Source organism: Asparagus officinalis, chromosome 10, assembly GCF_001876935.1.
Source record: "Asparagus officinalis chromosome 10, Aspof.V1, whole genome shotgun sequence".
Lineage (NCBI taxonomy): Eukaryota > Viridiplantae > Streptophyta > Magnoliopsida > Asparagales > Asparagaceae > Asparagus > Asparagus officinalis.
The window spans coordinates 796453-822464 of NC_033803.1; the positions used below are offsets into that span (position 1 = coordinate 796453).

Consider the following 26012-nt stretch of genomic DNA (forward strand, 5'->3'; position numbering starts at 1 on the left):
TTGCTAAGCTGCTGCTGCTGTTGTTGCTGCCTCTTCTGTTGAAGACCAGAACTCAGACTCATCCTTGTTAATTTAGCAGTGACCTCAGTGATCTTGTTCGAGCTTTCCGCCTTTCGTGTTGCTGCTGCCTTCTCAACCCCGTCTGAAGAAACCTTTCGTGTAGTACTGCTCAGAGTTGCTGCTAAACCACATGAAAGACAACAAAATGAGTGCAGACTTTTTTAACACCCGTTAAAAGACTAGGTGAATGTCATGTTATAAGTTCCAAACCCATTCATCAGTATTAATTCGAGACCCATCCCATAAGATCAAAGGAACAATATGAGGGGAGGAGGATGAGCAAAATAAGACGAACTTCGGGCATTTCATCATTCAGTGATTCATGGTGTATTTTCCATCTGCAACCCAACATGAGAGTGACATTCGCTTCACTACAAAGTAGTCGAGAGACCGCTACTTCAATCATGACCATCTATTGCCTAGTTGTCAATTGTGATTCATCTTGAGCGAAAGCAAGGATGTGCAATGCGCGATGGGTATAATAAGTGCTAAAATTTGGAACGAGGCACACTAGTCCACTAAATAATAAACGATTCTGGTTAATGCTATATTATACCTCCAACTCTTTATATAATTGGTAGCGGAAAGGATCTAATCAAATAAAAAGCATTTTTCTTCCCTCTATCATTATGTGCAACCAACCAATTAGTCAAATAAAACTATAGGCTCCTAAAACATTAATGATGAGACATTCATTCACTTGTGTAAAGGAAAATCTTGATAGTGTTAAACATACCAGTCTGGCGAGAGACCTTTCTCCATGGAAGGAAAATAGAATAAATACCAAAGTTACAAGGTTTAAGGTACATGTGAGGGTATGGGACACACCAAATTTGTAAAAAAAAAATAGGGTAAGGGTACACAAGTACACGTACATGTATATATAATAAATTAGGGTTTTTGAGATATTGGTCCCTCAAAACTCATCTATTTTAATAAAAGTCACCAGAAACTTCATATTTTGAAATAAGTCCCCCATAACATTTAAGTTGTTTCAAATAAGTCCATGTCAGTTTATTTTGTTAGATTTTAACTGGGGTTGACTTAAAACTTATTGGAGATTGTTACTTCAGTTAAGTTAAACCATTAAACAATATGTGTAGAGAGACTTAATCAAATAGGTGTTGGATGTGAAACTTGAGTTAACCCAAGAAAACCACCTCACCCTTTCCCGTGGTTCGCGAGTGTCATCACCTTCTGGCTCCTCCTGATCTTGACCTCAAACCCTTGCTTTAAACAGCTCTCCCCAAACCCAACCCCAATTTAAGATTACGATAGGTCACTTGTTGTAGAGTGTGAGACAATCATCAAATTAAGTGAAGGGGACAAATACTGCAAGCAAAAATGTTGATAACTCAAGAGCAGCTCATCTTAAAGACGATGGGAAGATGGGTTCCTATGCTACAATGCTAAAGAGGAAGAGTGATTGGAGGGAGAAGGTGAGAAGAAATTGCTGAAAGGTGGGACGATGGGTTCCAAGATGATGCAGAAGATGGCTAGGAACAATAAAACTACTACAACTCGTTTTTTACCAAACATTAGAGATGTTTTCAGACAAATAGTTTACATTATGAATCTTGAAATATTATTCACGAGTTGGAATTAATGGGTTCTTAGGGGTTCGCTTTTTTGTAAGATCATAGGTGCTAACAACTCAATAGTTCGCTTCTTTGAAAAGATAAGAATTGTATAGTTAGCTTTACATGACTATTTTGCATTGCATGGATTAGTGAGTTATTAAAGTTTGAATGTGATTCTTGATGGAAGAGGCTAGGTTGAAGATGAGGGTATATTTGTAAAAAAACTAACTGCCGTCAAGTTTCATTTGGCTTAACCTGACAGAAATAAACCATGAGGATTGAATTAAAGTAATTTAAGAGTTTTGGGCACTTATTTCAAAATATGAAGATTTAGGGGACTTGTATCAAAATAAATGAATGAGTTTTGGGCGACCCATATCTTAAAACCCCCTAATAATTAACATTAGATCAATATTATTTTTTCATTTCACGTGCTATGAAATAAAATTCCTATAACATTTATATGTTTAGTTTAAAATATAAGTCTATAAATTAGAAAATTACTCGTTATTTTAACTTGATCCGAAAGACCTTTATAACCAAAGTTTTCAACTGCCTATGGGTTGAAACAAACCTAACTTATGTCCAACGAGTTTCAAAAATTGCATGTCAAGTGTAGGATATACGTCCAAGAAGTATATCTCGAGTGTTTTATATTAAAATATGTCTTATACGATTAAGTAAACATTTGAATAAGTGCATGCAAATATCCAAGGAGTGTCAACTGAAGTTTCAGTGTTAGGTGCACGCACGACATAGATATGGCTACAAATGGAAGTACCCATGCAACGTAGATAAAAACTATCAAGAAAATAACTAGTTACGTACCTGGTTTCTGCCTGGCCAGTGGTTGATATTGAGACAGTTGTCGAGGTTGTCTCAAACTGTTCCTCACCGGTCTTGCACTTTTCTCAGATTCCTGTAGAAGAGAAAGATCAGAATGAAAATTTTGAAATCATGTGATTAAATTAAGATCACGCGTCTGGTTTACCAACCTGATGATCCATCTCCAGCTTCCGCTGTGTAGCTGCAATGGAAAGAAATGTACTCAGTAAGGCAAATAAAAAGTTAAAATCAAACACAAAAAAGTGTACTCAGTAATGCTCTAATATATCAGAAAAAGTGATTATTTACCACAACCAACAGTATTCATACATACGATATACCCTCTACTTTTTTCTAGCCTAAGCTCAATATTGGATTCCAGATCCCCCTGAAGAATCAATATAAAACCAGGGAAATAAAATACCTGTCTTAGCAGAAGCATTTAGCTTTGATGTGAGCAGGTTGCTTGCTGGTTTTGTATTTGATAGAGCACCAGTAGAGTATCTTCTAGCAGCACTCTTCTGCTCCATGGAACTTCTATTCCCAACTATAAGATGTAACATTTATACTAGATATCAGAGAAGGCAACATGCAAATATCCAACAGAAGAAAAAAGTGATCCTCAGGATGGAGGAAAATTTTGAAAACCAACCAGACGGAGGTGTTTTTGGGGGTCCCATTGCTTTCACACGAAGAGATGGTGGGATGTACAAGCAGGGCTGTCATAAGCAAGGAAGTAGCAACTTTTAAGTACTAACCAAAGATAAGTGTGTATAAATGTCAATTTCCTCGAAAGCTAAAAATGCCAGCAAAACTTCAGTGTCATCACCTGGAAGAAAGAATGCTGAAGGACATCTGCTGCAGTGGGCCTTTTGATGGGATCCCAGGAGCAGAGTAACTGCACAAGGAGGCATGTTAGAAATTAAACAATATTGAATATTCACTTTGAAAAAGAGCGATTGCCACACTCACTTCCTGAACGTGCCATATAATCGTCTCAATATTCAATCATTATTAAAAAAACTGTCTTTTACTAGCTAAATCAAATGCATCATCCTGATAGACAGGCCTTACCGAGATAAGATTAATTGCTTCCTCGCTAACTGATGGTATTAGTGTCGTCAAATGTACATTTGAAAACTACAATGAAAGGTACATCAGAAGCAATAATCAATATGTTGTGAAATTGAACTTGAATAAGTATTTGTTAACAAAAAAAAGAATATCAATGACAAAAATAAACATATTACAGAAGAAAACCAAAATTCTGGACCAAAATTCTGGGCATGAACATCTCTCAACATCTGGATGTTTAATGTATAATATGTAGATAAGTAACATGCAGAAAGCTAAAATACATAAATTCAGCAGTAGGAATCCTAGTATTCTTGAAGTTGTAAGTTTAAGATTTATGTCAATAAAGAAACCACTATAAGTAATTCTCCTTTCATTAAGATCTATACTCTGTAAAGAAAATTTAACCACATGAGATAAGGGAAACACATGATTGCTCCAAAAATACAAGAGATAAGTATAATTTTAGGTTAAGCAATCACAGATAACAAATAGAGCAATAAAGAGATTGCACCAGAAAACAAAAAGTAATAGAAGAGAGAACATTATACAACCTGAGGAAATTGGTAATTCATGACCTCTGCCAACTTAAGTCCTTCTGACCAAGAATTCTGGTTTGGACTACCAATGACACTGCAGATTTTGAATATCTCATCAACTTCACTGCAAAATGGAAGATCGACATAAGAGAACTAATTCGGGATCTGCCCACCACATACAAGGAAAGTTGAATAACATTTAACAAATTTATGATTAGAAGATATTATCAGCTTGTATGGGCAGAGGATATTATTGGCTTGATTAGCTCATGAGCATAACATTTTAGATTAACAATGAAAATAACCATCAGGCGATCAGAAAACATGCACTGCTGTTTTAGTTGCAAGAGATCAAAAAAGGAATATTGTATGGCTGAGAGAACCAAACCAAGATAAAGAGGTAGAGGGGAAGATATTCTAAACATCTAAAAATTAATTAAGAAGGCATGAGAAATTACACTTTCCGCTTCAAATGTATACCTTGATCCAGGAAAAAGAGGCCGAAGAGTAAAAAGCTCAGCCATTATAGCACCCATCGCCCACATATCTAAAGAAAGTAAGAAGCGCAATAACTATCAATGCCACATTCAACATTAACTTCACGCCACAATTCATATTCATTAACCACTCACCAACCGCAGCACCGTATGAAGATGATTGGAGCAAAACTTCTGGGGCACGATACCTGTGTCATCCACATATAGTATATTGACTGTCATAACAATAATACAGAAAGAAAATAAGTAGAGAGAAACAACAGCGGTTGGCACTTGCCAGCGAGTGGAGACATATTCCGTATATGGTGGCTTTGAACAAACTTCCCGAGCAAGGCCAAAATCTGCAACCTTTATGATGTCTTTTGTTACCAAAAGGTTTTCTGCAAAGTAATGGAAAAAATTATTGAAAGCATATGGATATGAAGACACTAAGCAAAATATAGCAGCTTATTCTAAGTTAAATGCATGAAGCAATTGAAGGATTTTTCACCATAATCATTTAAACTTTATATATTAAAAATTTTAATAAACCTATCTAACTAGACCTATAAAGCTACAGAAGATGGTTGCCAATAGTTTGACATAAAATCAACTCGACACAAATAAAGATGACTGACTCATACCTATTATATCCTAAATTGATAGCTCACTTGAAAAAAAATTGACACATACATCCTAAGAGAAGAAGAAAGATAATTTCTTACATGTTTAGTGGAACAAAGTTAAAGGAAGATACAATACAATATCAAACAGAAATATCAGTATTGCAACTACATTACTACCAGGCTTAAGGTCCCGGTGGAAGTAGCCACGTTGGTGCATATAAGCAAGAGCTTGAAATATTTGATAACACCAATTTCGAACCTCAGCCTCTCCAAAAGGCTTGCTCCTATCTTTTATAAGCTGGTAAAGGTTGCATTCCTGGTAATAACATTAAAGACAAATGTCAAGGGAATCTCATAATCTTTCAATTGCAGTAAAAGAATGACGGAACATTGAAAAGAATACCATGTACTCAAATATGAAGTACAATATATCATTTTCCCTTATAACCTCCTTCAGTTTCACAATGTTGGGATGATTCATCCTTCGCAAGGACTGGGCAACACAAAATGCTTATATGAGAACAAAAAAAGACATAGATAGGGCAATTTTTGTACACAAACTACAAATGCCATTAATTACCTTCACTTCCCGAAGATTCATACATTCTTCCCATGAATAATATTTTCTTTTCATTTTCTTAATTGCAACCTAACAAGAAAGATATGATTAAGATATTTTGGAAAACACTTCTCAGTTATCGAACCAAAAATTCAACACAGAGATATATTTACAGTACATACAATTTCGCCACTCTGTTTGTTTATAGCACGCCAGACACTTCCAAAGGTGCCGTCACCAATTTCCTTTATCATTTTATACCTGCAGCATGTCCAGATTCCTATTGAGTAAATGAAAAAGGAATATGTATCCATCTGAGACTTGAATACTCACCGATCCATATTTTCAGGCAAAGAGAGAACCCTTCAAGGTCTTTATTAGAGGAAATTGACGAATACGCACGAAGTATATACGGCAACTCACAGGAGGTGTTCACTTGAAAACAAATTCTCCAGAGGAATTAAAGAAACTAATCAAGAGATTTCCTGCAGGTATTTAGACTTGGAACATATGCTGAACTTTCCAAAGTCAATTTCCAATTACACGTGAAATACTGCTCAAAGAACTATAATGCAGTTTCACAATAAATAGTCTAGAAGCAAAAGCTCGTTCTTGCTAGTCTTCGCTAGGACTACTCAGCAGGAGCGAATACAATTTAGTGTGCTCTGTCTTCTTCATAAACCTTGTTTGAGAAGCAAGGAAACACATTCCATCAATGTGAAAATAGCAAGATTGAGGAGTATGTTCAGATTTTACGAAGACGTTTCTGCAGCTAACGGACAGTAACCAAATGAATGGTTACAAATTTAACCCTGAGAACATAAATAACAAACAAAATCAAGAATCAGATAATATTGAATTATCATGGAACGAAAAATACTTCAACACATCAACAATATATAACATACCCCACAAATTATAGCGTCAATATTGCGCTTTATAGACCTCAAATTCACTCTAAGTAGAGGCTGTGATGGTAATGCACTGCCAAAAAGGGAACAGTCAGAGGACCCTCAGAGGTGTAACATGCTTTTCAGAACAATACATAAAGTTAGGTTACTTGTCGAAGTGCACTATATTTCCAACGACTTCAAAAGAAAGTTGCATCACGCTGCCCTTGGAGGTCATGGAACACCAACAACGCACTAGGTACAATTGACAAAGGAGATGAGAAGAAAATCCCTAGGAATGATGAACCTCCAATCAAGAACTTCCTGGAAGGATAAACCTCGGCACTTGTAGCAACTTGAGAGCACGCGCTCATGTTCCATATCTTGAAAAAGAATACGAAACAGGTGATAACAAACAAGGGCGGTGCCTAGAAGGAAAAAAAACAAAGTGTTATTTAATTCAAAAAAAAGGGCGAGGCAATGATGCGCCCGCCACGCATACTCGTATTTATGGTGCATTGCAAAAATTTGCTGTAGAAGATGGCCTACTGCTCGTGAAAGCTTAACCCGTGTTATACTTAGATAAGCATAAAGTTATGAGAGGCATCTACCTATCTAATCTAATTAGGAAAGATGGAAAATCTCCATGTTTTGCAAACGCAAGATATTTATTCATAGAGAAGCACACGAAAGGGCTTAAAATTTTTGCAAGCAGAAGAAAATTCAAAAGACATTCCAACCAACCAAAATCTAGAAATTATCCCATTATTCCAGAATAACAAATAGTTATAGCATCATTCAAGGCCTTCAACCAGATCTACGGCACAATTGCCAGCTCAATCGAAAGAGAATACAAACCCTAGATCCATTCATGAGAAGCCCTAGGATCCGTCAGCTCTCCTTGATATCATCCCTGCGCTAATCGGATCCGAAACCCTAGAGAATCGCCGATCAATTTCTATCAAAATCGCCGGCGATTTCTAGGGTTTCGTTCCCCTGGAATCAAAAAAAATAATAATAAATAAAGAGATGGAAAATAAAAGATTACCTCTTCAAGCATAACCTCCCTCGCCTCCCTCCAAAGGCAAAGGCGACCTCCAGGATCGAAGCTCAACCGCGTAATTTATACACAATTTCCTCGTTTTTCTCTAATTTTTCCCTCTCTTTTTTCGATTTTCTATTATTAATGGCAGCAAGGGGAGAAATAATTAGGGGAGGAGATTGAAGCGGAGGGATTGAGATGCAAGAGCTATTAATTATGGTGGACTTGTGACTGGGATTGGTCTGGTGTTCCCTCGGAACAAGTTAAGTTAAATGGAGGTCGCGAGGCCATGTGGTGCCCGGATCGTGGGGGTTCTGTTCTTATTTGGTTGGGGGTGTGCGTTTGGGGAACAATAGTTTATGGGCAAACGGCGATGGCCGGTTGTCGTACGGAGCTGGAGCTTGGATTTCCGCGCTCATTTTCATGGAAGAGTCCTTCTAGTCTTAACATTTACGTAACGGTAAATTTGCGTCGGATTTCTACTTAGGGTTTTTCTATAGAGTGACCATGTGCACTCTATAAGAGAGGAGAGTGATAGAGAGAAGTGAATTGTCCATAGAATTTAGTACAAATCAGGAGGGCTCATGGGCAATTCACTTCTCTCTATCTCTCTCCTCTCTTATAGAGTGCACATGGGCACTCTATAGAAAAACCCCAATACTTAACCCTTCTAGTTACGTTAATTATAAAATTTACCTAGTAGTCACCTATACGGACCCCCAACTCCATCCTAATACCATGCATGGGGAGGCCCAAAAACTGACCCAACACCCATTAAATGAACATTGGAGACATGAATAACATAGACATCGATAGTTTCTAGGACCAGCGAGTCTGAGGTCCCAACACGTTGGGAGTAATGTTCTATGATAGTTATTAGGGCTATTTGTCCTTTTTGCTATTTAAAAACTTAACCTTTTTTTAACTTCAATATCATTTTTTTGTGCATTTGCTACCTAAAAATTCACAATGACTGAACGTTAGTACTCTCTCTGTCTAAAATATCACGTGCTTATCATGCATTTAGAACATAAATAGTCTTATGATAAAAAAAAAATATATATATCCCACTGTCACATATCTTTTCTTAGGGTTGGTTGTAATGCATTGGTCTAAATAAAATGAAGAGAAAGAAATGGGGTACCTAACTAGTGTAAAAATTGTAAAAATGTGATGGGACTGAGATGAAAATAGTACCAATGTGAGGCATTAATATGAAAAGTTCTTGATCTTTTTGCGCTTGGACCGGTGGTGACCGGAGACTTTGACAGGGGGCCCAAAAAAGATCTTTTCTTTGCGGAGAGGTTTTCTCTGGCTGCATATTCCCTTTTTTTTAGAGGTTAATAATTATCATTGATTTATTGCTAGTGATGAAATTAGGTATAAAGCAAAATGCTATCTCAAATTGCACCCAAAGCTACACTATGAATAATTTGGATTGTGAATTGCGCGGTGAGAATTTGGGTGTCGTGTAAGTTAGGTGCATGTATATATATATATATATTTTATGTAGGTAAAAGCATGTGGTTTGGTATGGAATGCTGCATTGCTTATGGACAAGGAAAGGTAGCTCAACTGTAAATTTTCAACCGAAAAAAAGGGAAAAAATTGAGATGGCAAAATTTTATTTTGAAAGTAAGGAAAAAATAAATATAATTTCCTTTTATAATTACCACCTACTGGCTTAGTGGTGGAGACTTTTTGTCTTGACTCAAAAAGCCAAGGATCAATTTACATTTTCCTCTTAGGGGGTGTTTGTTTCAAATCCTATAATTTTAGGATATGGATTTCACCATGAGATTTAAAATCCATAGGTGTTTTGTTATGAGTTGGAATTTCTAAAATGTTGTTTGTTTCATTACTATTTTGGGATTTGGGATACTATAATTTGTAATATTTTGTTAGTTTCAAGCTCAAATTATAGCATTACCAAATGCCAAAATTTTGTAATGTGATGAATATGCTATCTTGGTGAAGTTACCTCCCAAAAAAAGATAAAATTAGAATTTGTCAAATCCTCTCTAATTGAGAGGTAAGCACACTCATTTATGGGATTTGTCAAAATCCTCTCCAATTGAGAGGATTTTGCAAATTCTAAAAGTTGAACACTTTTTGTACTTTTTGGATTCAATATTCTAAAAAATTTCTTAAAACAAACATCATATATTGAATCGCAAAATACAAAAAAAAAAATCATTTTTTTTATCCCAAAACTTGTAATCCATAACAAATGCCAAAATTTTTGGTGAAACAAACAGTACCCCTTAGAAATTACAACACTTATGATATTCACCTGTCATATTAGAAATTAGAACACTTGTATTATTCATCTGGGGCTACACTGCAAAATTTAACTCTAGTGAATGTAGCCACCTTTGTCGTCATCCCACGTATCATCATGCAATTCCAATTGGAACATAGTAAAGCCATGTTAAATATGAACAATTATTTTGTTGTCGTCTTGTATTGCACATAATTCCCAAAATAAAAAATGCCAAGGCATGGGCCGCATAAGTTATATTAAGGAGGGAAACTATTATACACGATTATTTTAGATATATAATACAAGATTGTATTCAATCATCTCAAAACATTCATAATGGTTAGGCTCGTTGTTAGTTGTCAGCATGGTTTTTTTACCCTTCTCTTTTTCTTTTTCTCCCTCACAAGCTTTACTTAGTTCACCTAATCATAACTAATGAGTACATATCTTATCAAAACACATGTATACGATAGCAATAATCTATACCACTCACATGTGAATAGACGGTTAGTTCGGGGAAGTTTTACTGTTTTGTATATGTTGCAAAGCAAGCCGTTCTTGTTCCTATATGTACGAGTCTGACAGGATTTGTATTTTGCGAGAAGCTACGTAATATAACTGCCCTCATACAATTTGAAGTGCATTCCTCTCGTTTGAAGCAAACATCACAATTTATCCAGAACGTTAGCTAGATTTAACTGCACTCAAAATTTGGGATAAAGGCTTTGTTGTTGGCGGTGGGAAAGTCTGCATGGAAAAGATAACTAATTACAATATCCGAAAGGGATTATTATTATGAAATAATGAATTTGACAACTGCAAAAGATGGGGACCATGAGGAAGGAAACAACCGTTGACCACTGATGAGAGGAGAAGTTGATGTTCTGCTTTTAAATGTACGTTGCATGCAGAGAAATCACCATTGTTGCGCAAAATTTCAGGTATGATGATAAAAACTGAAGGAAGCGAAGGAGAAGCTCGTTGGCTCATTGATGTTTCTCAAAAATGGGCATCTCTTCAATGCCCTGATTAGCATATGAGCCCTCAGCACACAGAATGAATATAATCAACGAAGAAGCTTCTGAAGTGTGAATATTCCATCTGCATGCAAAGTATTGACCTGCACAAGGAAGAAGGGGAAAAAAAGAATGAAGAAGTCGATACTAGCTAGCTAGTCAGTTACAAGACAAATCATTACAGGAGAAGAATCAAAGAGCCAACTCTAGCTTCAAACAATTTATAGGTGCTAATTAAGTTATGTCACAGTAAACAAACGGAAAATATCATTTCTTTACATAGTCGTTTTAGTTATAAGTTGATGAGAACTCAAGACAGCCAAGAAGGTTTATAGATATATCGACTGGTGAAAGAATCAAGTGAAGAATGCAGTGCAACCCTCCTAAAGATTTTTGTGTGTACAATATCATAGAAATGCTCACAATCAATGCGAAATTTGGAAGGTTTCTCATATCAAATGTGAGGTTTCCAAAGCTTCATACTTCCAGTGTAGGTCCTGAAATCATTTAAGTTGCTTGTAAAGAGCATCAAGTTTCAAAATAGAACTTCAACTAATTTAGGGGCAAGGTTTTAAAAAGCTTCCACCTAACCCGCCTAGGTCTCGCCTAGGCCTAGGCCGTACTTAGGCCACCTTCCCTAAGGTCTACGGAGCAAACAGCGGAGCATAAACTGTTTAGACAGGCTGCACTGTGTAGGTCTTGGTTGTGGTTTCCTCCGCTCTTGCCCCCACGTCCTCTGGCCTTCTACAAACTCCTCCAACCTCCTCCGCCGATTATGAAAGACATCCTCCAACTCCTCCGTCCATCAGCAGAACCTCCTCCGCCACCACTTAATCATGAAAGAAATCCTCCAAAACCCTGCCTTGGCGCCTAGCGGCGCCTAATGTTTTCTATAACATTGGTTGTAATTAAAAATAAAAAATAGGAAAACGCCTAGACCTGCCTGGGTGCCCAACTAGGCTCTAGGAACCGGGTTTGACGCCTAGACCGCTTAGCGCTTTCTATAACCTTGTCACCTTGTCTAGGAGCCTAATTGAAATACAGATATTAAATTATACTAAATTATCCAATATCAAACTAAGCATAATTTGTGGTTGTAATATCCAAAAAGAAGTCGTAAGTAGAGTATGATGGCTCCAGAAATTTGAACACTCATCACCGATATGAAGATCAAGTAGAATAGCAAGAAACCCCTCTTCAACTAAAAATTTGGCCCTTACATTTGAAAGAAACCCCTCTTCAACTAAAATGAACAAACCCAACTATCTCACACGCATCAGCCGAAAGATGCCAAGTTGACGTCATGTGATTTGTCACGCGAACTCGTAATCAGGTCCAACTAAATAAATATAGGAAAATGATCATTTTAGCCCAAAAACTTTTACTACTATGATGGCATGCTCTTCACCGAGAATAGCATCAAACGATATTAATCACTATAATTGCTCACTAACAGAACTACTAGTTTAACAATATGATTCACTCTTCGATAAATCACCATCTCATCCATATTCTCAAACTCGTGCCCCTCAACTTGGTTGCCATTTTCATGTAAACACGGAGGAACTGACACTGATATTATACATACATCAATGGATAATATACACAACACATCACTATACAGTTCTCTCAGCAAGATTAGCCTTCAAAGAAAACTGTTTAAGCCCAATCATTTTGCCGTACTCCAACATCAGCCAAGCCGCAGCACAGAAATATGCAACCAGGAGACATGCTCGCCTCAATCCAACAGCAAAGGATTGGAGCTGGTGCTTTCGAGCTTTCCACCGTTTGATGAGAGAGAGAACGGAGGATTGTAGGGTTTTGAGGAGGATCACGAAACATATGCCAAATAGCACGCCTGAAATTGTGCCAGCCACTGCATATACTCCCTTGAGCCCGGTACTGTCCTTATCGAAGATGACTGATCTCATAAACCTAATATTGATAAATTAACACGAGTTAGATTAAAGTGAGAAAGGAAGAGTTAATAGCTTACGAAAATGGACTTTTTTTTTTTTTAAATCTAGACTTTAACTTGTATAGATAGAGATATGTGACGAATTCCAAATGTCATGCCAGTCAGGTGATCAATTTAGGGCCTATCGACATGCGGTGAATGATCATATGGATCTAGGGGAATCAAGTCGGATAACAATTGTAGCTTATGACTGGAGCCGTGATTCTAGACCACCAGCTTTTTAAAATGAAATGGCCTTCCGTTTGAACATAGACTATCTTGAACTTATTTTTCTATCAACCCTCATAACCATATAGATAACACATTACTATCAAGTATCAACCCTCTTAACCTCTTTAATTAAGAGTACATAATCATATTCTTTTCCCTTTTCCGTTAATGTGAAGTTTGGAACGACCCATTTACAAATGCCTAATATCCTACCCGTTAACAAATTAGTAAACATTAACCGGTTATGTAGTGACCCAGAAAAGTAAGCAAGTAGCTTGTCATTAAGGTTGAGTGGACTATTTTTAGTGTTAGTTAACCAGTATACACTTTCAAAAGAGAACTTAGTAGCCAAACAATATCACAAACAGTAAATATGGTTCAAGAAGCTTCTTTCAAGTACAAGAGAATTAGTTGGACATGAATTAACTTGAATGCTGGTAAATATGGTTCAAGAAGCTTCTTTCAAGTACAAGAGAATTAGTTGAACATGAATTAACTTGAATGCTGACCGCATTGTCATTCTAGAAAAGGTAGAAAAAAGGATATGGTGGAATAAAGTCCGTGAAGTCATAAGGATGCTAAACAAAATGATCAACCATGAAAGTGAAGTTTAGTGCATCAAATAGTGGCAAAAGTACAAGAGCGACGCCAAAGCAGTAGATAAACTTTCTGATTACCGCATTTTGTGCACGTCATCCCCCCCCCCTTTCTTTTTCTAAGATGTAATGGGCATGCTGAATGCTGATTGTGGTTTTTTTAAGGTGTGTCGGGTCGCTGGGGGTGGGGGTGGGGGTGGGGGTGGGGAGGGAGGGGTTGTGCTCTTTTAAGCGTTGAGCAAATGGGTTTAAGTACAAATAGATTGCGTCACATTTTTATCAACTAGAGTTATTTTTTGGTAATGAACTTTAGTTCCAATGATTGCCTACAATAGTAAGCTATGATGGTCAGACCATCCATATCTACAACGTTTACTGCTGAAGAAAAGGTCATCATATCAAGAACAAAAGAATATCTTAGTCTACTCACAGTATGAAGAATCTTCTAACCAATTCTGTCACAGATGGGTCCTTTGATTGACAATTGAAAAGATTGTCAGGACAGATGTCAGCTTTGCGGCTTCCCAAAGTATATCTGCAGTTGTAGGTTTCATTCACCTACAAAATAGTTTGATATAATGAAGACAACCTAGTGTTTGATATAATGAAGACAACCTAGTGTTATAAAAGATAATGAGTTCAATAACTTAGACCCCTAAAGAAGCACAGTTGAGTTGTGTCAATAAGTACCGATAGTTTTTAATGATACAACTATTCACAAACTGGATTTAGGGGTTAGTAAAGTTAAACAAAATTAATTGTACTTTTAATTATTTCTCTTTAAGGGGGTAAGGATGGTTTCAACTTTTTTTACAAAGCCTTCAACGTTTGTTGTATAAATCTGTAACACTATGAAGTTAAAATAGTTCCACAAACTGCAAAGGTGTGAATAATCCATTCATGGCAAGAAAGTAATCCTTGCATTCTAGAAACCAATGCCTCGCCACGAGGACAGCAATGTCGACAACACAACTGCCATATGACAAGAATGCTAAGCCTATTGCAATACTAGACCGGTTTACATAATAAAGCAAAATACAAACCTGAACCACAGTATCACACAGAAACCCTGTTCACAAACAATCCCAAACCAAAACAAGTAATTTACCTGTTCATATCATTTAGACATGGAATCTATCCACCCAGAGATCAGGTATTATTAAGGACTCGGTCAAAAATCGTTTCCGATCATTTAGCTGCAAAACCAGCACCAGACCTTTGAATCCTATTTTTAATACAAAGGGAATACATAAAAAAGAGATCATTCTGATGAAAAGGATTCAAATGATTCACCAAGATTCTAGATAAATTCCAGGCAATCATAGAAACAACCAGGACCGGTATTGATTAGTATTAAACACTATAGCGCGACCACTGACCATTATCATCAAGAAAGAATGTCCAAGGTTTCAAAAAGCTGGGTTTCAAACTGGGTTCTAAATATATAACTCAACAAACAATAGAAAGACAAGCATTCTCATTTGAAAGGATTTCCATAATTAAGAGATCAGATAATTCTCATCAAGTACTTTATTAATATTGGATCCCATTGCACATGTAACTAATAAGTCACAATTTGGAATTGATAAGAATTGTTAAAACAAGATGAACATTTTGCAGATATACCTTGAACTTCATTTTTGTGGACCATGCAGTACCAAAGCTGGGCCTACAGTCAAGAGGAAGGGCCTCTTTAGGAGCCTCTGCCACTGCCTGCAGTACTTGACCAGAAAAATATTCTTTATATTCTACCTGAAAGAGAGAATCCAAGATTAACTAAAAATAGCATGCTTCAAGTGAAGCAGAAAGTTCTATAAAAACAGTTACTACATCAGAACATATTCCGAATTGGTGATTATGCTTAACCAAGAGGCATGTGGTAGAGTGCACCTTCTTATTCAGAAAAATACAGCTTATGCTAAAAAACAAAGATTGGTGAAGCAGAAGCTGTTACTTTCATGTGGTTCTCTATTTTTTTTTCTACTAACGATATTTTCTGCAGTAAGTTCATGTAACATTTCTTCATATTTTGCTGTAATTGAATTCCTTCTCAAAAGAGCTCTCCTCTTTTTCTTTTTCCTTTTTTTTTGGGTATGACTTCTTACTCACAGTAGATTAGGATTTTTAGTGAAGTTTACAGAACAAGACCCTAAACCTAAAACATCTGTCAAAGAGGACATACAACTCATTATTCAGCAGAAATTGGAGAAAAAACTTACTAAATAGCAAAAGTTACAGACACATGTAACAAAATGCAAAGTACTAATGCTCCGAAGTGATGACACGTTTGCCTGATGCGGGCCTTTCAAGGTTTATGTTAGATATTTAATACACCACAGTGTTCAGTTCTTAGTTTAAGGACCAAGTACTTTCCAGACAATCAGGCATCCAGCCGCATACATAGATCTGTAAAAAAATACAGATTGATCTTCATGTAGTCATCCTTTATCCGTTTAATGCTTCGTTACTTTGCCTCCTCATACTGACATACTTCCCTCTTGAAGTCCACTTTTACACAAAGCCAGCTGTTTTGACCTATTCTTTACCAAGTTCCTCGGATAGCACCAAACTTTACCCATAAACTAATAAGCATAAGAAATAGTTGTTTACAAGCACGTCTGTCAATTACTTTATTTAAATCATACCATCACATTAATCCTTTTCTCATTATGGGGTGTTAGCTACATAGCTTACTCAAAGTTGAGAAAGAATGATTTTTCCCATTATGGGGGTGTTAGCTTAGTAGCCTTACTCAAAGTTAAGAAAGAATGACGGCTCTCCACCGGATATCAGCCCCACCAACTTGATAGAATTCCCGACCAAACCAACTATAAGAGAAAGGACCTTCTCGATAGTAATCGGTATAGTGGGAGCTTAGCTGACTGCATTTTACCAAAGATGAATGCAAAATTTTCATCATTTTGACAAAGGAGTTCATTGTAAATATGTTCTATTCCTCTTCAGACTTCACAGTTTCATATGAGTGTGAGTGCACCTTTACCCAGATTTTACTTGCTCTAATCCGTGAAGTGATCCATGTCAACTTACTTGTTTAACCTCTCATGCAACAATCCTTCACAATGATAAGGAAAGTTAAAATAATTAACAGGGAAAATATTATGCACAAGAGTACTTTTCATCACTTGAAGATAATGCAATTGGTGAATGACTGCCATGCCTAAAATCCATTGTGAATCAAATTCTGTAGTATGAAGTACTAAAATGTACTATCACGTAATATAATATTGAAGTAATAAATACATTTTATAGCAGCCAGTAAAGATACATACAAGATGGAGATCACCTCAAACACCGAAGCCCAATAGTAATCATCATGACATCGATATCTTTTCTTCCCCTTGCCCAGAGGGTAAAGAACATTCTTAGCTCTATAATTCAGAAGTCCAAGTTCACAGACTTTAGACGACCTAATATCTACACCTGCAAAAAATATAGGAACAGGTGAAGCTCGAAGATGGCGTAATGCTACACTGTGGATCCAAGGGGGAAAGTGCAACTCTTACAAACTTAACCAAGCAGAGTCAATGTAGGTTTTTTGCAGTGTAGAAATTTCCAATTTCAGGCAAAAGTCAAGTGAAAAGGCATGGATCATAATCTTGGGACATAAATGATACAAACAATTTTATGTTTACCACAGGAGGATCAAGAGAGCCTAGCAACATTATGGGCTACGGTCAATATAAAGTCACTTGAGTTCTTATGAAACCCGTATGTATGTAATCAAAAGCCCTATTTTACAACTACAACAACTAGAAAAGGAAAAAAATTCTTTACTGCAGATCTTTAGGATCGCCATCATGAATCCTTCTCTCCATCATCTCTGCTACAGGACGTTTCCTTTACTATGTTAACTACTAGCCAAATCTTTGCGTTGCATAAATACATATTGCTATCTCCTGACTCCTCGGTCCTTGTTGATTGTGCGTTTCTTACTGGCGCATTCATTCTTATGCTATTTTACTGAGTTATTCATTTCAAATATGCCTTTTTTTCAGAAGATGGTGTCTTCCTATCTAATACTAATAGTACAGATTAAACAGTGTGTGTGTGCGCGCCCAGCGACAACAGAATTAGCTTGCTAACTATGGTTAACAATCAGTTCTTAAATTGATAGCATATTAAGACATTGATTACTCTATCAGGAACCCGCCAAACACATTTCTTAATCAAAATTCTCTCTTTTTTTCAGGAACACGCTGCTAGAGACGAATTCATCTTTCAGGAATTTATCAAACTTAATTCTTAACCAAAATTCTCTTCACATCCAATCCGCATGCTCCCCATAACCTAATTAATCGAGGACGGAGAACAAAAAGCAAACTCACTGCTGGAGACGATCCTGCAAATCGCCGGAACCGAGACCGGAGACTTCGCCGTCAAATTCCCGATCCCGATCGCCGCGAGAACCAAGGCGAGAGAGAAAAAGACCGAGAGCCCCAGCGACAAAATGATGCCGCAACCGCAACGAGTCAAGATCCTGAGGGCTCGCTTTTCCTCTCCTCCTCCTCCTCCTCCATCATCCGGGATCTGGTTAGGATCTGAAGGATCCATTGGTGAGATAAGTTAGTCGAAATCCATGGCGAATTAGGGCTTCCAATTTGGGGGATTCCGATGGGGGGGATAAAAGGATTTGGTTCGTTAGCGGGGAAGAGGAGAGGGAGGGGGGATTTTTTGCCGCTTGGTGAAATGAGGGGTTATAGACAATTTATAAATGTACCATTTATTATTTTTTTATTATTTGTTTGCTTGATATATATTTTTCTTTCTTTCTTTTTTCTTTTCCCTTTTTTTTTTTGGATATTGTTATTTGTTAGGGTCAATGGAGACTAGTCTTGGAGAGAGAAGACCAGCGTGCTTTCTAGCACTTCTAGCAGAACTCGAGGGATTCGGATCCTTTCCACTATAAAAAAAAATAGTGGAGGGACCACTACATAATCAAAGTCATTGATTATCTAGTTGATGGTTATAATTTTTTCTTTTAGTGCAAATTGGGAATGAGTGCAATACACGGGGTATGGTAAATGTTAGATTTAGATTGTATCATAACCGCCTACTAAATAATCAATGCTTGAGATTAAAAATAGTGGTCTCTTCACTACTTTTTTGTAGTGGAGAGGATCCAAATCCGAACTCGAGCGCATGAAATAAGTTTATTTTGGATTATTTTACTTTTTAAATTATAAATTTCGGTATCATCGTAATTTTCTCTCTTTCTTTTTTTTTAATTTTACCTTCATCTATCAACAAATAACGATGGTTCTTTAAACTACTGAAATTTTTTGAACTACAATTCCATAGCAATATCTTGAAAATCCCTGTCATCAGATCTCTGGAGATTAAATTTTGCTCTCTCTCTACATTACACAATATCCAGAATGCTCATGTTTTACAGTTTCATCCATTTGGGTAACACAAAGAACTTATGGAAACAAAGTCCACCATTAAATCCTGTAAATTACAACAATAACCTAATCGCCCCGTTCGAGCATAAACCGATGCACAAAGCTAACGAGAACACTTGCCAGAGCTCAAAATCCTACAAAATAGGGAGTTTCCTTCAGTATATTTCATCATCTGGAATCTCTGGGGTCAGGTATTTCCTGTAGTCTTTACTAATCTCTTCATAATTCAACTTAGGCTTCACCTTCTCTGGCACTGGCATGAGAGGAATGATGGCATCTCTATCAATAACACCATCAATAATACCATACTCAACAGCCTCTATCGGCGACATGTATCGATCTCTGTCAATATCCTTCTGTACCTGTTCAATTGATCTCCCAGTGAATCCAGAGACTATTCTGATGATATTGTTTTTACTGTGAAGGATCTCTTTGGCTTGGATTTCGACATCTATGGCTTGGCCACTGGCACCACCCAGAGGTTGATGGAGCATTATTCTTGTGTTGGGCATTGCTAATCTCTTGCCTTTAGTACCGCCACCGAGGATTAGTGAAGATGTTGAGGCTGCAATGCCGAGACCAATGGTTGAGACATCGGCTCGAATTAGCTGAACCACGTCAAAGATGGCCATTGTTGCACTGAGAGAGAAGCTCAGAGTCAGGAAGCATGTAGAATTTCAATAGTTTAAAGAAAAGGTTTCAAGAAAGAACTTCAATTTAGCTGTTTACAGAAATAATCAAAGCTTTGATACGCGATAGTCTGCAGTTACTTCAGGAACACCGTCTCGACATTTCCATTCACAGTTAATTTTCATACGAAATGTGTCCATCATCTCGGACATGTCCGTTACTGGATTTACCAAAATTAAGACTGTTTAAACCTGTTATGGTTCTTGGTCAGGATCAAACATAGTATCATCTTCCAATTAAAAAAAGGTTTACAATCAACTATGGCCTTCTCAGAGATCCAGAAATATTTGGAACTGTTAAGCTCAAGCAAATGACTTGATCGGGGGAGGGAGGATGGTCCCATGGTCCTGAGGTTACTGGCTATACAGCCTTGGTTTGGAAATGCAAAGATATAAAAAGATAAGAAAGTCAGCCGTGCAACAAAAACAAAACATTGACATAATGATAAAAGATGCTTATTCTCCCCCTGATGATAGGATTAACAAATATCAAAGATTTGGGGATCCAATAGCTGTTTATGGTCACTTGCAAATTTTAGTTCCTAGGTTTCTAGCACTGACGTCCTGCTGCAGCTAGAGATGAGCTGACGCTCTCCTTACCTAACAAGTTTCCAGACCCAAAAAGCCAAAACCGCCTAGTGATGTTGTATAACATTAATTGATAATCTCGGAATCAGAAAAGAAACAACTAAAAAGGCACCAGAACTAATATCAAGAAAGAGAAGGAAAATCTTCCAATTTCTTCATCAACTAAGTATTGTAGGATTCACAATAACAAGCTCAATTATGAATTATTTCAACTTCATCAACATTTTCTCATTCATTTTCCAGTTTTTCATTGACCATCTTGGCAGTGCCAGAAGATCAGACACTACACTCTTGACTCCGTAATCACTATTTCGATGTATTTTGAATCTGGGCTTATCTTGAACACAAGCACGGTTGTTGAGGACCAGCACCGAAATCTAGTCGACATGATCTTCTCCCAAATAATGTTTGTTGTCTTTAAATGACCTTCAAAGTCAATGCTTAACTTCAGATTGAAATCTCTTAAGTGATACTCAGAGCAGTATGCTTTTGATAATTCACTTCTTAATCATAGCACTTCCGAATTTCCATAATGCTCCAAGATGAAAAGGATGAATATCTATGTTCCCAAACCAGAAAATGATGAGTAGTAAAGTAGACAAATTTTAAACGGAGGGAATTAGAGAACTTTCTGGTTCTGTAGGATCGATGATTGTCGTATCGATGGAGCTGTTGTGCATCATCGAACGCTAACCTTAAAAGCGTTATTTGACCTACTCTAGTGCTAGCATCCCAAGTCTGAACTGCTACCAGGAACAACAAGCAGAGGTGCCTAGTGTGCACCTAAGGGTAGCGACTGGGCTGGGTCAGCCTACGACCCGCACTAACCCAGCCCATTTTGGTTGGGGTTTGACCCAGCCTGCTAGCATCTGGGCCAGGTTTGGCCCTGTTCGATTCGAAAGTGGGTCAAATGCAGGTTTGTTTTTTAAACCCAGACCCGAACCGGAACCTGCCTGCAAATCCGGCTCAGCTCGGACAAGACTCAGAACTGGACTGAGCCTGGAACCTGACCCGCACCTAACTTCCCATATTGACATTCGTTATTAGTAACTAAATAGTTATTAGCAACAAACTATTACTAACAATTTAGTAATCTAAAAATTAATAACATACTTAAATGTGCATGTTTTCCAAGCAAACAATTGATAGATCAAGTTTGAAACCTTCCTTCATCCCATCGGTCAAAATACATCTAAATGATGTTTAAAAAAAGATTCAAAAGAATAAAATAAATAAAAGAAAAAGAAAAATGCCAGGCTGAGTTGACCAACCCGACCCGAATGGGCGAGGTCAATGGGTCGGGTTGGGTTGTGCTCTTAGCCCAAACACCCAGGCTTTGGCCCGACCTAGCCTCAAGGTTGGCCTGGATGGACCCCACTCCAGATTAGCCAAGAACGGCAGGCTTGGGCCCTGGTTGGCTCTGCGGGCTTAGTCGCCACCCAACCTACCAATAACTCTGACAGTGGATGAGCTATCATAACCTTAGAATATCCGATTAAATTTCAAAACGACAACAATGAAAGAAGTTTGTCTATTTTAGAAACATGAAATGAGGAACTAATATCTCAACCTTTAGAGTCAAGCCTATTTATAGGCTTGTTAACCTTGGGTCTAAGTAATGCTCTTAGAGCCCAAGAAATTACTTGGAGCCAAAGAATTTTATTTAGGGTCCTAGAAACTTGTGCCTAAGCAATTTTCTAGGATCAAGTTTAGAAACTCCCTCGAAGTTTTTACTAATTCCAACAATCCCCACAATTTTCAAACTTGCCTGTTTTTGCCCTTTTAATTTCACATGCATAATGTAGATGTCGCTAGGACTTTGAATCCACTTAGATCAATTGAAGAGTAGTCAAGAAAATGATGAGCTAATTCCTGAACAAGTACTTTACATTCTATTCAATGCTCACACATGAAATTAATATTAGGCGTGTATTCATAGTAGCCAAGCTTTGAACTATGATACTAGTACCACTTTTACTATTGTTCTTTTCACTTTAACGGCTATGTGCTTTATCTTAATTTCTACATAGGCTTTAGGATCTACCCAGCATATTCCATAAGAGAGGACCAAGTCTCCACCTTGCACAGGTGGCTCCTCAAAGCGTGCTCCTACCAGCACCCAACATCTGTAGTGTTCTGGATTCATTGAGGCTTTACATATCCAATCTCTAGAAAGTTTATGTCCATGGTAGCCTAAGCTTGAACTATGGTACCACTTTCGTTTTTTTTGATTTGTTGCACGTTGAAGATCTTGTTCTTAACATGGTTGTTGGAAATAGTAGAAACTTCTAGAAAGTTTCTAAATTTGATTCTAGAAAATTGCTTGGGCCCAAAGTTTCTTAGCCCCTAATTAAATAATTGGGCTCTATCTGAGAAATTTACTTGCGCTCTAAATAATTTACTTGGGCTCTAAGAATATTATTTGGAATCCAAGATTAATAAGCCTATAAATAGACTTGACTCTAAAGATTGAAATAATAGTTCCTCCTCATTTTCAAATCTCTAAATAAACATCATTCTTTGTGCGTTGCCAAACAACAGATCAGAAAGCTAATTGGCTATTGTGAGGACGTGATAGCTCGTCCACTGTCAGAGTTGTTAGCAAGTCCACACTAGACAATTGAGCTTCTCGTTCGTATAAGCGGGTCAGACATGGGGTCCTTGCACCGGAGTAGAATGAATAACACTTTAAGGTCAGCATTTGAGGCCGCACAACAATTCCATCGATACAAATAGTCATCGATCCAACGGAACAAGAAAGTTCTCAAATTCCCTCAGTTCAATTTAAGTCCATTTTATACCAAATAGTCCAACGATACTCACATAGACCAGCAATCATTATATTCCCAGCAATTACTTTGCAATTCCTGACAGGAAAAATGATTTTTTTACCATAATTAGACAGGTGTTTCCAAGTCAATCATCTGTTGCTGCTACTACTAGAATAGATCAATTATTTTTTTTGCAAAAGTGGTACTTTTGTTGAGTCAATTGAGTAGATCTTGAAACTTTAAAGAACAAGCAACTACAACTGAAACATGTAATGTTGATAATCAAATTTCCACTCAAAAGTTCTCTTAACCGTTGCAACATGCCTAAAACAGGTTTGCAACCATCATATTCATAAGAGTTCTGAATCATCAAAACTACCCGTATACGAAAAGGCAACGTGTGCCTTTCACGAGCACGTGAGGGGAGGGGGCAGGTTAGGAATTTCACTGCAACCCTTTAGCAATCAAAACTCATTGCGCGCATGTGAAGAATTCTGATATGATTCATATTGCCATCACATGCAGTGAAACCAACATTGCTAAAATATAGTTGTAAGCCCGTAACAATCACAACAGAGCCTTTGTTCTAAACATCTAGGATGGCTAAACATACATATGTTCAAATATGCTAATTTAAGACCAATACTACTAGAAGAAACTACTATGTTTCTTCTTTACAAAGGTTGTTGCCACAACATTCATAACATCCCTTCACTTGTGGGGAAAAAACTAGACTTCCAAAACCAGACAACAATGTAGGTATAAACAACATCTTTTGAACCAACTTCAAACTAGAAAGGCCAAATCACAGAAAAATGCCTTATAGTTTCCCCAATCTTGCAAATAAGTGACCCCTATTGTAAAATTGAGCAAATAAATGCCCCAAAGATCTCAAACCCTGCAGTTAAATACCCCATATTTCTCAGTTAAATACCCCAAAGTCATAAAACCCAGCAAATAAATACCCCAAAGTTTTGAAAATGTTGCAAGTTGATGCTCTCCGATATATAGCCGTTACAATAATCTAGAAACATACCCATGTGAGCTGTCATGTGCTAGTTTGCTAAAGTCCTATATTACCTATCTTTTCCTAAATTTAACCCAACTCTTTCATTTTACCTTCTCTTCCCCAAATTTCTTTTGGAGGGCAGCAACCCTGAAATCAACTTTAGGATCCAACCAGTGTTTAAAAAAACCAGTTGTATAACCTGTTATAACACGATTTGTACCTTAATGGCGCCCTCTTGTTAGGTAACACGCCCATTTAACCCCGAAACTGTTTAACCTAGAAAAAAAACATTATATTGAGTTCAATGTGCGTTATGTTATATAACCAGTTAACATGGATTTTTTTTTAAATTAAATTGCATCTCTGATTAGGACGTTTTGATGCATCTCCCCCGTCCAAATCATTTAAGCCCTACCCCTTTTAGTCTCGATCACCCTATTCTCTTCCTGCGAATATGCGATCTCTTCGCCTCCTCTAACGCAAACCCTAGCACTTTGCCTCTTCTAAAACTCCTCCGGCTATCCGCGGCTTCTGTGTCTCCAGTAAGGTAAATGTTTAATTTTTCAGTTAAGTATCGGGCATATCAGTTTATGTCCTTTAAATAAACACTGATTTTGAAATTACCTTCCAAATACCAATCTTTTATATTGCCAAATTACCATAAATCATATCAAACTTGTTGATTCATTACTTTACCCTTCAACATAATTTTTAAATAAACAGTGATTTTGATTAGGTTTTACTTTTAAGTTTTCAGTTAACAGTAGAGTTTGTGAAATTAAGTTTGCACACAATCTTTGTATATACAAAATTTCTTACTGCTGTTACATAACCAGGTTGAATTTGGTTGATGTAGTGAACTTGACTAGGAATTAATATATATTAGTGGGCTAATTTAACTACCAGTTTATTATGTACTACGATCAATCAAATGCAATTTACTTTCTTCCAAAACTAAAATAATTTCTAATAGAAAAAAGAAAGCAATTTCAACCCCGGCAGAGCAAGCACAGTTCAATTTCTACTTAAATATAAGCAGAAATCATGCAATTTAACTTAAAATTCATCAAGAAATCAGAATCTAGACTCAAACCAACCGAAAAGGACGAGATCGTACCTAAGAGAGCCGCCAGGAGAATTGATGAACAGCCTAATATCCTTCGTATGATCCTGTGCATCCAAAAGAAGCAACTGACTTATAATCGCATCAGCAACAAAATCATCAATCTGATTCCCCAAGAACACGATCCTCTCTCTCAGCAGCAGCCCCATCACGTCCCCCTCCGCTCCCCTCGCCGCCGTCGCCGGAGACGGAGGAGCTGAAGAAATTGCCGGAAACTCTAGCCCTAAACCTGAATCTAACCCCAACCGAGGACTCTCGGCGGTGGCGGAGACCTGAGAAGGAGAGGGTTTGAAGGAGAGAGATGGGGGCTTGAGGGGCTTCTGAGTGATTGACGAGGGAATAATTGAGGGTTTGAATGCGGAGGAAATCGAGAGGGAGATCATGGCGATTTGGGGATTTTTCCGGTTGAAGAGATAAAGTCGAGGTTTTTTGGGCTGGGGATTTTCCGGTTGAAGCGATAAAGTTGGGGGGTTTGGATGCGGAGGAAATTGAGGGCGCAGGATGACAATGGATTCGGGCAGGATTATCCAACTTGGATTCGACCCGTATGGATATGGTTAGAAGAAAGTGGTTTAATAGGAATTAGAGCATCTCTAACTGATTGGGAAATCATAGATTGTCAGATATCACCTTGATGAGTCTGATTTTTGTTGTGTTTTTTTATATGACGTTTGA

General features: G+C 37.4%; 3 protein-coding genes across 4 annotated transcripts in view; all 3 read right to left on the minus strand.

Moving 5' to 3' along the window:
• Nucleotides 1–7860, minus strand: part of LOC109825386 (cyclin-dependent kinase F-4-like) — an 8211-nt gene extending 351 nt beyond the window's left edge. The window contains exons 1-19 of the mRNA XM_020392240.1: nt 7678–7860; nt 6800–7057; nt 6648–6723; nt 6073–6551; nt 5922–6000; nt 5761–5829; nt 5584–5673; nt 5358–5496; nt 4853–4955; nt 4711–4763; nt 4559–4625; nt 4094–4202; nt 3540–3605; nt 3295–3363; nt 3118–3184; nt 2890–3012; nt 2636–2667; nt 2469–2559; nt 5–181 (exon numbers count right to left, since the gene is read on the minus strand). Of these exons, the coding sequence (XP_020247829.1) occupies nt 5–181; nt 2469–2559; nt 2636–2667; nt 2890–3012; nt 3118–3184; nt 3295–3363; nt 3540–3605; nt 4094–4202; nt 4559–4625; nt 4711–4763; nt 4853–4955; nt 5358–5496; nt 5584–5673; nt 5761–5829; nt 5922–6000; nt 6073–6080 (1342 nt within the window). The 5' untranslated portion in view covers nt 6081–6551; nt 6648–6723; nt 6800–7057; nt 7678–7860. The remainder of the gene's footprint in view (nt 1–4; nt 182–2468; nt 2560–2635; nt 2668–2889; nt 3013–3117; nt 3185–3294; nt 3364–3539; nt 3606–4093; nt 4203–4558; nt 4626–4710; nt 4764–4852; nt 4956–5357; nt 5497–5583; nt 5674–5760; nt 5830–5921; nt 6001–6072; nt 6552–6647; nt 6724–6799; nt 7058–7677) is intronic.
• Nucleotides 12380–18430, minus strand: LOC109825661. 2 transcript variants are annotated; one of them, XM_020392527.1, is made up of 5 exons: nt 18081–18430; nt 17039–17175; nt 15361–15447; nt 14165–14292; nt 12380–12885 (listed from the first exon to the last, which is right to left on the minus strand). In XM_020392527.1, the coding sequence occupies exons 1-5, from the start codon at nt 18304–18306 to the stop codon at nt 12567–12569; spliced, it is 897 nt and encodes a 298-aa protein (XP_020248116.1). In that variant the 5' UTR covers nt 18307–18430; the 3' UTR covers nt 12380–12566. The 2 variants fall into 2 exon arrangements, with proteins under 2 accessions (XP_020248116.1, XP_020248115.1); XM_020392526.1 differs by having other exon boundaries at nt 15361–15486.
• Nucleotides 19059–25811, minus strand: LOC109825398 (ATP-dependent Clp protease proteolytic subunit 4, chloroplastic). Its single transcript, XM_020392253.1, has 2 exons — nt 25332–25811; nt 19059–19796 (listed from the first exon to the last, which is right to left on the minus strand). The coding sequence occupies exons 1-2, from the start codon at nt 25718–25720 to the stop codon at nt 19313–19315; spliced, it is 873 nt and encodes a 290-aa protein (XP_020247842.1). The 5' UTR covers nt 25721–25811; the 3' UTR covers nt 19059–19312.

Excerpts from the sequence above, each read along its gene's own strand:
- LOC109825398 (XM_020392253.1), bottom strand. The coding sequence starts at position 25,720 with ATGATCTCCCTCTCGATTTCCTCCGCATTCAAACCCTCAATTATTCCC. Across the intron at positions 19,797-25,331 it reads TCTCCTGGCGGCTCTCTTAG|TGCAACAATGGCCATCTTTG; the intron begins GTACGATCTCGT and ends CTTCTCTCTCAG.
- LOC109825661 (XM_020392526.1), bottom strand. The coding sequence starts at position 18,306 with ATGGATCCTTCAGATCCTAACCAGATCCCGGATGATGGAGGAGGAGGA. Across the intron at positions 15,487-17,038 it reads ATTGGGCTTCGGTGTTTGAG|GTAGAATATAAAGAATATTT; the intron begins GTGATCTCCATC and ends TCTCTCTTTCAG. Across the intron at positions 14,293-15,360 it reads CCACAAAAATGAAGTTCAAG|GTGAATGAAACCTACAACTG; the intron begins GTATATCTGCAA and ends ACTATTTTGTAG.